General features: G+C 40.9%; 1 protein-coding gene across 4 annotated transcripts in view; it reads right to left on the reverse strand.

The window, feature by feature from the left end:
- Nucleotides 1-15,750, reverse strand: part of macrod2 (mono-ADP ribosylhydrolase 2) — a 368,778-nt gene that overhangs the window by 17,026 nt on the left and 336,002 nt on the right. For 3 of the 4 annotated variants that reach the window (XM_034551877.1, XM_034551874.1, XM_034551875.1), the window contains exons 9-13: nucleotides 12,767-12,845; nucleotides 7,424-7,462; nucleotides 5,667-5,726; nucleotides 1,108-1,146; nucleotides 690-734 (exon numbers count right to left, since the gene is read on the reverse strand). In XM_034551877.1, coding sequence (XP_034407768.1) covers nucleotides 690-734; nucleotides 1,108-1,146; nucleotides 5,667-5,726; nucleotides 7,424-7,462; nucleotides 12,767-12,845 — 262 coding nt within the window. The remainder of the gene's footprint in view (nucleotides 1-689; nucleotides 735-1,107; nucleotides 1,147-5,666; nucleotides 5,727-7,423; nucleotides 7,463-12,766; nucleotides 12,846-15,750) is intronic. The other variant, XM_034551876.1, reaches the window with a different exon arrangement.

The following is a 15,750-nucleotide window of genomic DNA, read 5'->3' on the forward strand; positions in this document are numbered from 1 at the left end:
AATAAAGGTCTGTGTACAAAGGATATATTGTACAAAGTAACCAAGACCACATTATTGAATAACATATCGATCTGTGGTCTTTGGTTTCTACCTGCAATACACGCACGCACGCACGCACGCACAAGAATGATGCCACTGCTGTATTTTTGACTGTATTAGTTTGCAGGTGTTGTTTAAAACTGCATATCTTTGCTCCTTCTAACTGCTCACAGAATATCTACAAAATTCATGTTTAGAGAGATGCTATCTGCCAAATCTTTGTCAATGGGATGGGATTTGAATAAAACAACAGAAGAGAGGCGAGCCGCTGCTCACTGCCAATATGCAAATGGGGAATCTTAATTATGTACCAGCATCAAAGAGGATATACGGAGAAAGAGAAATGGTTCTAGCACAAAGTTAATAGTGACCTCTGTGTAACACATGTTTGCTCACAAACACACACACACACACACACACACACACACACACACACACACACACACATTTAATTAAACCCTGAGCTGAAGTGAAAACCATGGGCTGGTCCTCGGTCAGCTCGTACAATTCCCATCTCCTCCCAAAGACCAGAGTTCAATCAGCCCCCTCAGCGAGAGATGTGTATAGTACAGTGTTAATCTGCACACTGACAATAACACATAATCCCGCCCCTGTCCATGCCGGAGCCTTGGCTTGTGACTGTACTATACCTGGATTTTGACTGGCCATATCCACGTCTTCATTTCCAACAGCAGCTGGAACAGAAAGCATTTGAGTTCAGTGCCTGGAGTTGAATTGACTTGGCTTTCAAAATCACCTCAAACAGCCTTTTCATTCAATCTCTTTGTGTAGCATTGTCTTTGTACTGCAGTATGAGAGCAACAGAACCACAAAGACATACATAAATTAAGTGCAAAAAAGAATGTCACTTCTAAAACCATGCATAATTGAGGGATTTCTTTGTTCCAAGTGTCTGTGATAAGAGAAGTTGGAGTGGTGGCACAAGGGAAGGAAGGACTGAATTGGAGCGAATAGAAAATTTAATTTTTGATGACAAATGACATCAAGAAGCACTGGTAGAGCAGAGGGGCTCAGAACATGTGTTAATGGTCCGTAGAGCTGCATTACCATCGTCACCCTTATCTTCATCACCTATTTCCTCTTTACCTGAAAAGAGAGGGAAAGGAATCATCAGCCAAGCACAAGCAATGGAATAATGCCAGTTGTTCACATTGAGGAAACAAAGCTATACCAGTCATACTAATGATCACAAACTGTTCTCCTTTAGGCAAAGGATTCATCTTGTGAGAGCTGGTATCACATTTTATAACAGTTACCTCCTGTCTAGCTCCTGATTATATAGGCTCACTTTGACATAGTGTTTTAACATAGAGGAGTTTAATTGGGTTTTCTGTCCATGCACTAGGTTATTGGAAAGGAAACCCACTGCTGCAATTCCTAATAACAACTCCTTAATCTAAATAGTTCATTTGTTAGCTTTGCTAGTCTTTGACATAGACAGCTTTTTAAGAAAAATTACACATTTTAATTTAAGCCATTATGGCTCAAAGATAGTATCATTATAATACAAAATAATAGTGAATAGTATCACTATGACACTATGAAGCAAGATACTAAAAAGTATCCTGTTTCATAGGTCCATGAACAAACGTGTTGGATATGGAGGTTTCTGCTTTCTACACGTCACTGGAGAATGACACATACTTTAGGCTGCATACAGACATCATACCCGCTAATCAACCTCAAGTTGTCCATCTACCTACTGTTCATGGCAAAATATGTCCAATATATGCACACAAGGCAGATTTCAGTACTGACAGAAAAAAACCTAATCCCTACATTATATCTGTTAGCCAATACCCTCCTCACCCCTTTTCTTACTCTCACACATTATGATACACACACAGACACACACACACACATAAACCAATGACATTTGGGACAAATTGAGTAAATGAAAGCCATGACACCAATAAGGGAACATGCTCTACAATGGCTATTGTGCAGCTTCTATAATTGCTTTTTTAACAAGCTGAAGAGAGAAACCATTTTTCCATATCTATGCAATTTTGCCCTGCACTCAGAACAATAAAAATGCCAGCCTCTATTAAATGGGGAAAAGGCCAGTTCTACCAGTGCTGCATGTTTTACTCAAGTGCCTCTGTCCATCACACAGAATGCTGGTGACACACAGTAGATGGCAATCCTTTCTATTAATCATGACTGGAATTTTTAGATGGAGCCAAAGACAGGGGTCTGAAAAGAAAACTTCACTGGGAAAAGCAGGTTAAGACGAATGCCTCTCTGGCCATGAGGTCACCCTAAACCTTTCTTCTGTGTTTAAAAATCATTCATGGCTGTTGTATCCGTCTAAAGTGATTCCAAGCAACAATATATCAGATATGACAAAAGCCTGAATGTAATTTCCTCCCTGTTATTCGTTCATTTGTATTTGGCATATTGAATGGAACAGTATTCAATTTGTGATAAAGGAAGCTAAGGAACAGATTGTGGATAAACACACAACCCGAGACAACAACAAGAGTCTATGTAGGGCAGATATGATTTATAATGGCTGCCAGATAAGTTCAATTAGAACACTGTCTGTCTCACAAAGTAAAAAACCAACCAGCACCTGGACCAGGCCACTCATTCATGTGCTCCTAACAGCAGGTGGCAGCATTGCCACAGCTTTTCTCCCAAATACTCACTGAGCGTCTTTACTGTGAGTCCGGGTCTAACATCACGCCAAAGGGCTCCAGCCAAAGTCCACACATTTCAATGTCAATCCTCCCATGAATTCCACTTTCCGATATAAAGCAACTAAAAGGCCATTTTATGCACTCGCCTGTACTACGCTGTAGTGCTTTCTTGAATAAAATGTCAGTGTCACACACACTTAAATGATTTATCCATGTCAACATCCGATTCAGGAGTACAGTATCATAAGAGCATAAACTATTTAGATGCTGATATGCAACCTTTCCTGTGTGTCCTACTTGCATGACCGAAATATCAACTACAGACGACACTTCCAAGGAAGTAAACGTAGTGCTGTATCTCCCTTTCAGAAATGATTAAAAAGTGAACACATTTACACATGAGCTATGCTCTATCTCTTCTCCCATCAAGCCAACTGGTGTAAAGGACAACTTTTTTTTTTAAAGAAACTTGAAGTTTGTATAAAGGAAAAAAGTGTTATTTTCTAACAGCTCTTATTCAAAGACCTCTTGCACATAAAATGCGTGTGAGTCTGTGTGTGTGAGCAAAGTGCAAGTGTATTTATGAGCGATGCTCCATGGGGTGCCAAGGTGTAAGAGATGGTATCCCATAGAGAGGCTCACTGTCTGTCCACACAGTGTTATTAATCTGCATGTCCATCCATGTTCGGTACCATCTCCCCCTCTCTTCCTCTGGTTTTTCCCAGAAGGCTCACTCATGCCAGGCAAACAGACCATGCCAGGCATTGATTTCTGGCTCAATGTTCACATTTTACTGTGCCCTGTGACATCCACTAATCTCACTAATACCAATGTGATATCAAATAATAGACACTGTGGGGCTGCTGGCCAACTCAGGTGCGCTTTAAAGTGGTAATACTCCGCCCTGGACCTCTGTTCCAGCGCCCACCTCTGTGTCTCACCCACCCTGCCCCACTCTGTCTTTTTTTCTTTCTATAGCTATCAGCATCAGCATGCTGTGCCTATGTTTCATGTGGGTTACATCACAACATAGCTCTTCACATACACACACAGTTAATCTGTGATCCTTTTTTGCAAATACACCTCAGGGGTTATTTGAAGATGATGAGTGATCGCGTGTTGGCTGCTTTTGAAAAAAAGAGTTGTACTACTGTTTCTTAAATATGAAGAACTCCCCTGTTGTGTTGGTCCTAAAGTAAATATAATTAGAACGTAATTTATAGAGCTCTTTAAATTTGAAATGGCTCATGAAAGTAGGACGTTCATTAGAGATTTATGAGACATAAGTGCTTAGAAAAGATCACAAAAAACAATGTGATGAAAGCAATGAATAGTAAATCAACACTTAGAGAATAGAATAGCAACAACTAAATAGAAAAAAAGACACATAATACACAGTAATATAAAAAATTATGTGAGACGTGTTTTGATTTTGTCTGATGTTCATAATATGATTTTACAGTTGTTTGTTTGTGTTGTTTGTGTGCTTTTTACAGTTTTCTTCCTTCAGTCCACTGAGGCTGAAGAAGCATTTTGCTCGTGCAAAGTTGCAGACGTGTGTGGGACAAAGCAGCCTTATAATTACCTTCGGTCCACTAACCAGTGTATATATCATGGAACAACAGAAAGCTGTAATGCTTTCTCTTCATCAGTGCCGTGGCTAAAAAACCCTCATGTCTGACCCGTGGACTGAGAAGACTGAAACCCCCGAGGAGTGTGATGGATGTGATGGATCGCACTGAGCCATGTTGACAGACACACTCCACCAACTGTGAGCTGCAGTGTAATTTATTCTAAAAAGTGCTCCACATATTGATGATACCAAATAGGTGACCTGCTTTGCTGGCTCTATAGACAAGGTGGTGAAATACAGTGTATTTTTCTTTAAACACAGGAGAACAGAAGACTCTCAAGCATCTTATAATGTCTGTCTCACATCGCTGACACTCGGTTTTTGCAGCTCACATTTCCTCTGCTCTGTGCTATCTTCACATCTGAGTGTTTTTTATGATTAATCCTTGCTATGTGCTGCATCGAACCAGACCTAACCTTTGTAGTGCAGGCAGTACAGACTCCTTCATTCCTTCCCTGTGAGAGGTTGTGTCAAGGACTGAGTGTTCCCATGCTAGAAAGCTGTGCCAAGGCCTTTTGTGAATGGATTAGTTACTATTAAGCTGCCGGGCCTGATAAATTAGGATTTATAAAGATTATTACAAAATACTTATGCCCTCCTAATGCTGTTGATTGAATTTGTGAATCATATTAAATTACTGCTGTGGATTATGGAAAGGTATGCTGAATAGGCAGGGAGAAATGACTTATTCTGAATTGTTTAACAACACAGAATGTATTGACGCCCTTCAAGTGTCTGCGCTATATAGTCCAGCCCCTCACAATCAGCCGAGAACCCGTTTCCCCAAAGAAAACAACCATGACTGCTATCTTTAAAAATTCCCTGTAACCTTAAGGCTTGAAGACAAATGGATGGTGTACGATTTTAATTGCCTACTAACACCCTCCAGTGTAAGAATCTAATTATCTTTGGTCCATCGTATCGGAAAAGCCTATAACTGTTTCAATATTACACATCCAAAGGGGCTGAAACAGCTGAAACGGCAGAATAGCCAGATAATGGCTTCTTAAATAAGTTTGCCTCTAAGAAAACATTCTTTAAAAAAATACCAAGCTTCATCTTGTATTCATTTCCCCAAAGAGGAACTTGGCACCAAAGAGCGTGAGATAACCGACGAGGAACACACTCCATTACTTCATACACACAAAACAAATGATTATCATATTAATGTTTCCTTCTCCAGTCATGACACTTTGCATGTCCTAATTATTCAAAATATCAAAATAGAATACAAAACAACACAATTGCAATCAAATGCAACCGCACGCACGCACACGCACGCACACGCACACGCACGCACACACACACACACAAACACACGATAAGCTTACGTCTGTTACTGTCTTCACTTTCTTCCTCGGTTGTGGATTTCGTAGGTGGAGGTGTGTCATCTATAAACATACAAGAATAATTGGTGATTTACAGATAGGGGAGTGACATGTCGTTATCCCCCAACACCATCAGGATGCGAAGGGCGTGACTTCTTGTCAATTGGGCCGTTAGATGAGAGATGGTGTGAGTTAAAGACTTTGGGCAAGCCAAACTCATCGGAGCACTAAATTATTCTAACTTGGCCATCCTGCTTCGGCTGACCACGCTACAAGACCCTGTGGGAGAACTCACAGCCTTTTTACACTGTTTTGTTTTATACCTGCCAGACAAAAAAAGACTACTCCTGTGAGACTGAAGGGAAGAAGGAATGTGAGGCTTTGAGACTAACTCCAGATCGCAGTGTGAGACAAAAGCACCATTCCCTGTGAGAATGGCAGTCATTTGAACCTTTGAATAGGCTCCAGCCTGCACCGATTCAAGCTCTGGCTGATGGAGCACAATAAAAGCCCAGTCCTTGGCACCGGCGCAGAAGCCCATCAAACAAGTCTAAACTGGACCAGGGCAGAGCTGGCATGATGATACAACAGAGCTAGGAATTATCAGGGGTTATTTCAGTTGGCTTGATATGGTGTGGTGCTATGTTATTATAGAGGATGCGGTGTAAAAAGAAACCGACAGAAAGCAGCGTAGTCTTTCAGGCACCAACAAAACGACAAACTCAAATGCACATCTCCTCAGCCAAGTCTTTATGATTTAGCCATTACGTGCACATTGTTTTACTCTGGAATATCACATTTTACAGTGCACTTATAAAACAGCCCTTTTATGTTCACCCAAAATGGAACCTCATTGAAAACACAGATGCGTGTAATTGGCAAATCATGGGGGTAACTTCCGGAGAAAAAACATTTTTTATGGCACCCTGGGTTCTACATCTACAGTATCGGAACACTTCCTTTGACAGACAGTAAAACTAACATGGCTCTGCTTAGTTGGTTCCACGTGGACTATGAGGTCGTCGAGTGACACTGCCCCTGCTCTGAATCCCCTCACACTCATAAAGAAAACTTTCATTCAGGTGCTTTTTCAGACCTACTGTACCATGGAGAAAACTGCTAGAGGCAGTATATTTAATCAAACATTTCATAAAATGTAAATGATTTTGCCTACCAATGAGTAAAACAAGTAACTGTTTCTACAAATTAACTGGATCTATTGTTCCTGCTATTTAAAGAATGTACACACTTCCACACAGCCTTCTGTTTGATCCATCTCTTATTCAGGATATAATTGCACGGACAAATGTCAATAGTTTTTCCCGATAAGCAGTATCTGGGAGTTTCAGGCCGTGTGCCAAGATGGGGCGGTGATAAAAGCATTATGCGCTGACAGTTGTGTTTGTGCTATCGCCTGGCGCATGCTGCGGAGGGATGTTGCTCTGCTGTTTTTTTGTCACTCGCTTAAGGTGGTCTGAAGGCATTGTGCCCGTAAGCCGGATGAACAGAATGGTGTTGGGAATTAGCTCTGGATATAAGCTCTAGTAATGTAATGCACCTGACATGAAGTATTTTTAACTGCGATGTGTCAGGCCCGGGATTCAACTTGTCACCAAATGAATAAACATTCAATTTCATCCGCAGCATAAAACCTAGCAAATCACTGTCACCAGTTGAAGCTACGCCACTCACTCAGCCTCTTTGTGCTTTAAAGGACGTGTTTGGGTGAAAAGGCAACCATGAAATATTCTGTCACTCACCTCCCTTCAGCTGCTCCTCTGTAACCTCCATGTCATTGTCTGGCAGAGGGGGAAGAAGACAGCATGTCAAATCATGCTATTTTATAATGTAAGATACAGCACAACTCGTCTCCCTGATCATAATATTAGAGCACAGTATTTTGCTGTGTGCTCTGTCTGCTTAAACCAGGCAACCAATGAAACAAAAACCTAAGTATATTGTGAGTGATCAGCTGCCATGGTCCAAAAAAAACCTTCATCCTCCCTCAATTTTGCCACCAGACGGCCTTAGATCCAGTGAGTTATTACACCAAATGACTGTGTATGTGGGTGTGTGTTTAGGGGAAAGGGGTCACATTCATGCGACATTCTTTTTCAATTAAACCTAAACTGGTAGGCTCAGTGTAAAGAATACACAAAACTCCCATTTCCCTCCAATTACAAGTGACTGCAGGCTGAGGTGGACATCTGCATCTCTAAATTTCTTTTTTAAAAGCATTTGTTTTCTCTTCTTTTCTCTATGCGTTTATTATACGAGACAGACTGACTGAACTAAAGGTGTTTCTGGGGGGATGAGTTGAGTTGCACAGTGGGAGATGAGAAGGATGCGGCTTCAGGAGCAACTGCAGAGTGAGAGACGGCGAGAGAGAGAGAGAGGAGCTGTGGATGCCTGCTCACGGAGCCCGACTCCCATCCTACAACCACACACTCATACACACTCAGATCTCAGCATGCCTCAACATTCTTTGAGTCAAGCCATCATATATATAGTATGCATGTGTTTGCATCTTAATATGCACAGTTCATATGAATGGAGCATGTGTGAGGGCACATTTATGACTGTGTGTGTGTGTGTGTGTGTGTGCATGAGTCTGAGCATTGATTACGCTATGGTTAACAAGCAAAAGCAAGCATTAGCTGTGATGAAAGGCTGTTGTCATCTGTTCTGTGGAAGTGTAACCATCAGAGCTCCCAGTGGATCCAGCGACAGACTTTTCTTTTGTATAACACTGAATAAAAGGGTACAGTGCATTAATCTAACGCTGCTTGGGGAAACAAAGGACGGCCCGCTGATACAGTATAACAATAGTGCAAGGATGGAAACACAAGAGTGTCGCAGCTACTGCCACATGCTGTAACATTATTACCACTGCTCAACACTGCTGTCAACACAAGAAATGCATGTGACTCCTCGAATAATAATATATAACACCGTTATTTCTATCGAGGGCTATATACAACACGGTTGTATAGCATGGTTAGATTCACACAAATCTGTTCAATAGTTTGACGTTTTGGGAAATATGCTCATTTGCTTTTGTTCCGAGGGTTAGATGAGAGGATCAATGTCACTTTCATTTTATGTGTGTCAAATATTAAACTAGAGCATTATTGGCTCAAAAGCTCACCAATTTACACGTTATATGACCCAGCTTCTCCTCTGGTTGCCTGGCAACTTCAGGGTTATGACAACATTTCAGGAAGTCACTGCACCCGACCAAGAAATAGTCCAGCACATCAAACTAAGCTAAGCCAAACTTTAACGTGCAGTTGTGGTCTTGATCCTCAAAAAGAGAAAGAGCTATTCCAAAAAGTTACATTTTTCAGTCCCATTGTTAGTTATTGCAAGTTGTAAACTACAGCCAAGCAAGTTCTAAACCCCTGAACATCAAAAAGTAACTGCGTCTGGTGAATACTCTCCGTGTTGATAAGAAGCTTGTCGGATATGTATTTGTACTTTTAGTGTTTTCTACATGTCTATAATTTATGCACAAAAGTGAACATTATGAGGAGGAAAAGTGAATCCTCATATCTGCCAAAGCTAACTGGGAGACTCTGAGCCCCTGTGCTTTTTGACAATCACATCGCTAACGCACCAAGTTTTTTTTCCCTGCCCCGATTAGGGACATTTGGGGGTTTGTGTCTGGGAGTGGGGTTGGGAGTATGGAGCGTATTAACAGCCATGTAAACAAATGTCAATTGGAGAGTCAGTAAAACATTTGTGGAGAATGCAGCAGCCCCTCCTGATCTGTGGGCTGTGTTAATATTGTCAGCACTGTGTCTGATTGAGGAGAAGAAGAGATGGAGCCCAGCTTGTGGGCAGCCACCCGGATCATATTAGTGAGGGATTGTACCCAGAATCAATTTCAACATGCTTTTTACTCTCTACAACCACAGCTGCCTGACTGCTTCCATGCTCGCAAATAATACGTGCCAAGGCAAGCATGTGGTAAATCCCAATCTATGAACCAATCTGAATACTTAATAGAATCATGTCGTATGATTAATTGCATTGATTAAGCTCCGTCGATTAATGGTTATATTTTTTTCTAAAAACACAACTGTGGTAATTCCTTGAAATCTTGTGGCTGCAGTTCCAAGGTGCATGTCTTAATTAAAATGATGCAAACACTGATGGTCCTCTTTACCAGATAGCGAGACTGTCATAGCACCTTTGAGAGGTTTAAAGTTTATGGCTTTTCAAAGTAATGAATCGGTCATTATATCAGTGGTTATGAGCTCAGTAGGCGAGTTGGGTAATGGATGACGAATGGCAGCACAGAGGCAAAAAGTTAACATATATTTGCTGTGTGTATTTGCATATTTCAGTATTTGTGTTTAAGAGGCTTCCATGTAGAACTCTAAACAACTGAAGCACTACTTGAGCTGGCTTCATTAAGAAGACAGTTTTCTCTCAATGAGAAGTCCATCATTACGCATCAAACTGCAGCTCCTCTGGTGAGTCTGTTTGAACGCTGGGCACAAACCACTGCAGACAATCTGGAGACATTTGTTTAATGTTTCACTGAGATGACAGTGTTCAAATATCTACTATATGTATGTGTTTGTGTGTCGTGGCTGATGTCCTTGTATGCAGGTGTGGATGAGCATTCTTGTCAGCACAGGCCATTTTTCAGTTTCCTCCTTCTGCAGAGATCTAACCACATGTTGGCTCTCTCATAGTGACAGCTTGTGAGAATGCACATTGTAATAAAGCAATTTCCTGTATGCAAATGTCCTGTTTACACATGCCTGCTCCAGTCATTGTCACTTGACAGATTGCTTGAATATGAGGAAAGCAGCCATACAATAAAAAATGAGAGTAGTAAGACTTCAATAAAAACATCTATTGCGCCAACGTTCAGCTCGAGACATGCTTGAAACTGATGTCACAGGGAAGATCCTGAGTTTAACTCAACCACAAATGCAAATTACAGAAACATCAAGGCCACTATTCACGACAGCCTCAATAACTTGCTCATAGAAGCGGCTGTGGAGAAGCTCCTCCTTGATATAATGAGGAGAAATGATAGAAAGTGGAGGGATGAGGTAATGGGGTAGTGGCATGGGAACAAGGAGAGGTGGAAGTGAGAATGAGTGAGGGAGAGAGAATATGGGAGGGGTCGACGTGACAGAGGGTTATTAAAAGCGAGAGCATGGTGCATGCCTCTGTGTGAATCATTCAGCGTTGCCGTAAGATCTACGTGATTGACTGTCTCTAGCAGTGAGGATGATAGGATGTTCAGAAAGCATACAAGCACACCTGCAGAGCTAATTCACAGCATCTTATTCTCTACTGCCTCTCTGCGCAGGCTAAATGAAAGTATTTTCACACTACCTGGTTATACTTTCTCTACATGGTGCAATCATACCAATCAGCATTTCTTTCTTTAAAGCAAAATTGGTTAAACTCATCGACGTGATGCAGCCTGGCTGGATAAAACATTCACTCCTTTACTTGAGTGTCTAGTCTACAATCACAGCAGTAACTGTTAGCGTTGCATATTCTTCTCTGAACATCTTACAAGAGACGTTGTTTTCATAAGGAGAGGATAGTAAAAGCTTTGAACAAGCACAAGGTGAAAGACTGGAGCAGGTGTAGGCGGGTGTAATGCCTCACTCCAGACAATGACCCCGAGTGGGAATGTCTCTTATTTAAGCTACTTGGTATATAATGGAATTAATATCCTCTCTAGCCCACACATACAGCAGTTATAAAGGTGGCTTTGACTCAAGAGGTCAAAGGGCACATGACAGGCGAGACGCTTTGATGAGGGAAAGTGGTGCCTGTGGTAAAACCCTACATATAATTCAAAGACTGACCTCTGCCCCCCTCATTAGAAACTCATTGCATGATGGTTAACAATATTTATTAAATAGTTATATTCTAATAACTTAGCCCTCAGAACTTTTCTGATTTCCCTTTGTGGCAGGGCCTCTTGTTTTGTGTCCCCTCTGTTCCCAGTCGTGGAGAGATACAGGGCATTTATCCACTGACAGCACTTGTAAATGGCGAGAGCGATAACTGGAGAACAACAGCTCCAGATTCTCATCTCAGAGCACTAATGTGATGAGACGGCTGCTGGGTGCATGGGGGCAGGCATTATAATTAAGGTCTCTCCCCGTAATGTAATCTTTCAGGGTAAAGAGCCCTAGGCCGGGAGTGGGAAAGATGACGGCGGAGAACAAAACACTCTCCATCTGGGAGCAGCGAGATGAAGGCCTGAGAGCAGGTATTCCGTTGGGGAGGTGGGGAGGGAAAAGTGAGGTAAATGGGAGGTAATGCAAGGCTGGTGAAGCCAGCCAACCTCTTTCAGCTCCCCAGCTATTAAACGCAATCCTCCATGGAGCCCCCATCAGAGCTGGTGACTGCTCCTGGCCCCCGAAAAAAAAGATGATGCCGTAAAAGGGGGAAGGGAATTGAGGGAGAGACATACATGAGAGTGGGAGTAGAAGATAATGAATAATTGTTTATTTCAAACATATAATTGAGGAGCAGTAACCAAGGACGACCAGTGGTTGCTATGCATTCCTGAATTCTTTAGCTCTTGCAGGAGACATTCACTGCCGAGGACTATTATTACAGTCAATCAAATCTGACATTAAAGTCTCATCAGAATATCAATAATTATGTAAAATATCAGTTTGCTGGTTCGCTGACAAGAAATCTAACTATTCTAATCCTATTAAGGCAATCCATAGAGATTCTGACGCTTGTTTTACCAACTGTCACCATAAATCCTCACTGTTAATCTCCCAAATGGCCGTGCGGGTGCGTTGACTTTGTCTGCAGTAGAATGTGTCTCCCAAGCCCAAGCTCCTTATACCACTGCTTCCAGGAACAACATATCTCTTGCTGCAGATGTTTTCTAGGATAAACAAGGTAGCAAAGCGGCCTGGGTCTATACAGATGGCCAATTAGGTACATGGTGACATCACATACTACACAAATACCTTCTAAAAGAGACAGAACATCTAAACCATTCAACCATCCATATGGAAGTTCAACTCAAAACGGCTAAATGGTAAGGGAAGACAAGTAATGATGTGGTAGTACAGTCAATTGGAAGTTAAGACACATACCTGGAAAAATGTCAGACATTTTCTTCTTGTAGATGGCATAGTCGTTTTCGAGGAAGACACAGAAAATGACCCGAGTGATCTGCACAGGAAGAAAATAAGATAGAAGAACATAGAGTGTTATTGCAAAAAGTCTCTTACATGACTGAGAAACTAACTGCACAAGTTTGGATCTGATGATAGTCTGCACCAGCAGGCCACAATCTTAGCCATTCAGAAATCTGATTAATTACCTTCCATTTACAAGACCAACCATAGACCCTCTGAGACTACTTTTAGAGAATATTACAGCACAACACATCAGTAACAGCATTATTCAATGGGTGCATTGTTTGAGCAGCGCAGTATCAAATACAGTGCAACGACATTAAGTTGCGACATTAAAGATGAACAATGGGGAATACTTTCACCCAAATTGAAAATTACACAAAGAAATGGTAAATAAAGTATTTTACTTGACTAATCAGGATCATAAAGACATAATTAAATGTTGAAAAAACAACAATGACATTGAATAAGTACATTTGATATTGAAACCTCAAAGAAATGTTGTGAAAATGTTTTGTGTGAAATTGAAACAAGATTACTTATTTTCTGTCAGAAAAATGAATACATACGTTTTCTTTTTTAAAGTCAGATAACGGAAAAAGAATATCAACAATCCGGATATTACCATCAGCCAATCATTTCATTTTCTTTCCCTAGATCTTTATGTTTTCTAGCTGTGCAGTTGTGGCACAGTAAGTTGTTTCAATGACAACTTTGGGAGTGTTAAGTCGTCAACACTAACAACAACAGCAACTGCATATGTTATGTATTTTATATTTCATGTTACATGTGCAGAGGTGACAGGTTCTTAACAATGTTAAAAAATCAATCCATGTACTGTATACAATTCATTCAAGACTAAACTTACTGCTGCAGAATGTTTGTGAGAAAAGGGGGTTAGGAAAGGAGGAATGGCTCAGTGCCAGCCATTCCTCCTTTCCCTTACTGTCCTGAGATTTAAAACTTTATAATGACTCCGGATGACCTGGCTTTCTGTATTCGCTCCTGATGCTAACCAGACACCCTAAAACTACCAATCGTGTGAATAATTTCTGCATTATTTAACACTCTGAAACACTGTTGCAACATTGGCATCATATTTTTGGTACTGACAACCAACCTTTGATTAGAAGAGAAGAGACGTTCCTTTCTGTTTGATTAGCAGAACAAACAGCAAAACAAAACTCTGAAAAAGCTTGCTGGCTCTTTGACTAAAAGTTTGTCATGACAAATGATTACATGTGAATTACCTTACAGAATATTTTAATTATTTTACTTTTATTTGTTGGCTCAGTAGAAATCTGGTAACCATTTTGTTTTCCACCTTCAGAGCCAAAATCATCAAAAGTATTTGGTATAGTATGAGAAGGATTTATTTCCCCCAAATGCACAACGATGATTAAGTTGGGGAGCATCATGGTCCTCGTGCTTTCAGTAGCCCAGACATTCGCCAAATAATTTGACGTAAAAATAATATATGAACAACTCTGTTGGTTATACTTCATACTGTAAACAGCAGGACTACTGTCAGTTTATAAACACAGATAAAGCTATCAAATGGCCATGTACACTTTCCATACTGTTATAATGCGTCTAAAATAAGTCAGATCCAGAGCTTTTGAAAGACTACAGAGAAAGAGGTCACCACTTTCACCCTTTTTTCCAGCGGACTCTTAGATGTGCAACCATCAGTCACAGTCACAGAGATGCATTACACACCATGGCAGCAGATAATCGCTTGACTGAATAATGTCAATTTTACACAACAGCCATAATAATGGTGGCTATACGCCTCCCATCCTCCTCCATGCAAGGTATTAATGTTATGGGGGGAATAAAGAGAGCTCACCAGCTTTAGCCCCATTCCTGACCAAGCCCAACACCAAGGATCTGATTCAAAGAGGTGCCCTTCTGGTGCTCATACAGACATATATCTATTAATAGTTTATGATCTGAGCTTTGGAGTAAATGTTAGGAGCTGCATCCAGGATGGTAACATTTTATTTTGCTAGATGTCTTGGGGGGGCTTTGTTCATAAAATGTAGACTCACTTTTTCAACAACGACAAAAAATGAAAGAAAGCTTTAAGTCCTCTTTGAAGTCATGGGCTCGCTGACAAACAGATTGTGAAAAATGTGATAATACGCCAAGATAGTGCATACCACTGGGTGCTGGAAGGCCACCGGACAGCAGCTTGCCAGGAATTTCCATTACTCTTTTATGGAGCGCCATTCTAAAACTGACTGCCCACTGTGAAACAGGATGAATCATAAATGTATGACCTGTATTGAAACACACCAACCCCCCCCCCCCCCACACACACACACACACCTTTGATGTTGATTACATTCCTCCTATGTTGTGTTTGATGTGATAAAGGAAAGGACAAAAATTACTCTGAGCCAACTTCTTAGTATCCACGTCATGTAGACTCTTGATTCCCTCTCTGTCATTCCCTTTGTGTACTTTCTGTTACAGCATGTCCACAGTCTGCAGAAGGCTTGGGCAAGTTTCTTTATTCCACAAGTCAGAAACATATCATATGGTCTTTGACAGATATCAGCCAGACCAGGATGCTAAATAAAAAACTGAAATACTAGAGTAGAGCACTGACATTCTGTCTGTTTCCAAACAAACACTGATGGCCAATACTTCTTAACAGTATGAAATGAATCAAATACAACAGAGAAGGTGATCTGTGACTTTTTCTTTGTCAAAGTAAATTCGACTCAAAAACATCTTGTACTTTCAAAGTCACCTTATCTCCTGCATGCACACCTACAGTACAGTATAGTCATAGACGAAGAATCTATTCTTAAGCATTTTATCAGAATTTGAACCAAAATCACATCCACCAGACACTTATAATCACATAAACTTAAAATACTATGTTTATTCTCATTTAGATTAGCGATAATACACCACCGTACTACATGTAC

The sequence above is a fragment of the Cyclopterus lumpus genome, chromosome 15 (genome assembly GCF_009769545.1).
Source record: "Cyclopterus lumpus isolate fCycLum1 chromosome 15, fCycLum1.pri, whole genome shotgun sequence".
NCBI lineage: Eukaryota > Metazoa > Chordata > Actinopteri > Perciformes > Cyclopteridae > Cyclopterus > Cyclopterus lumpus.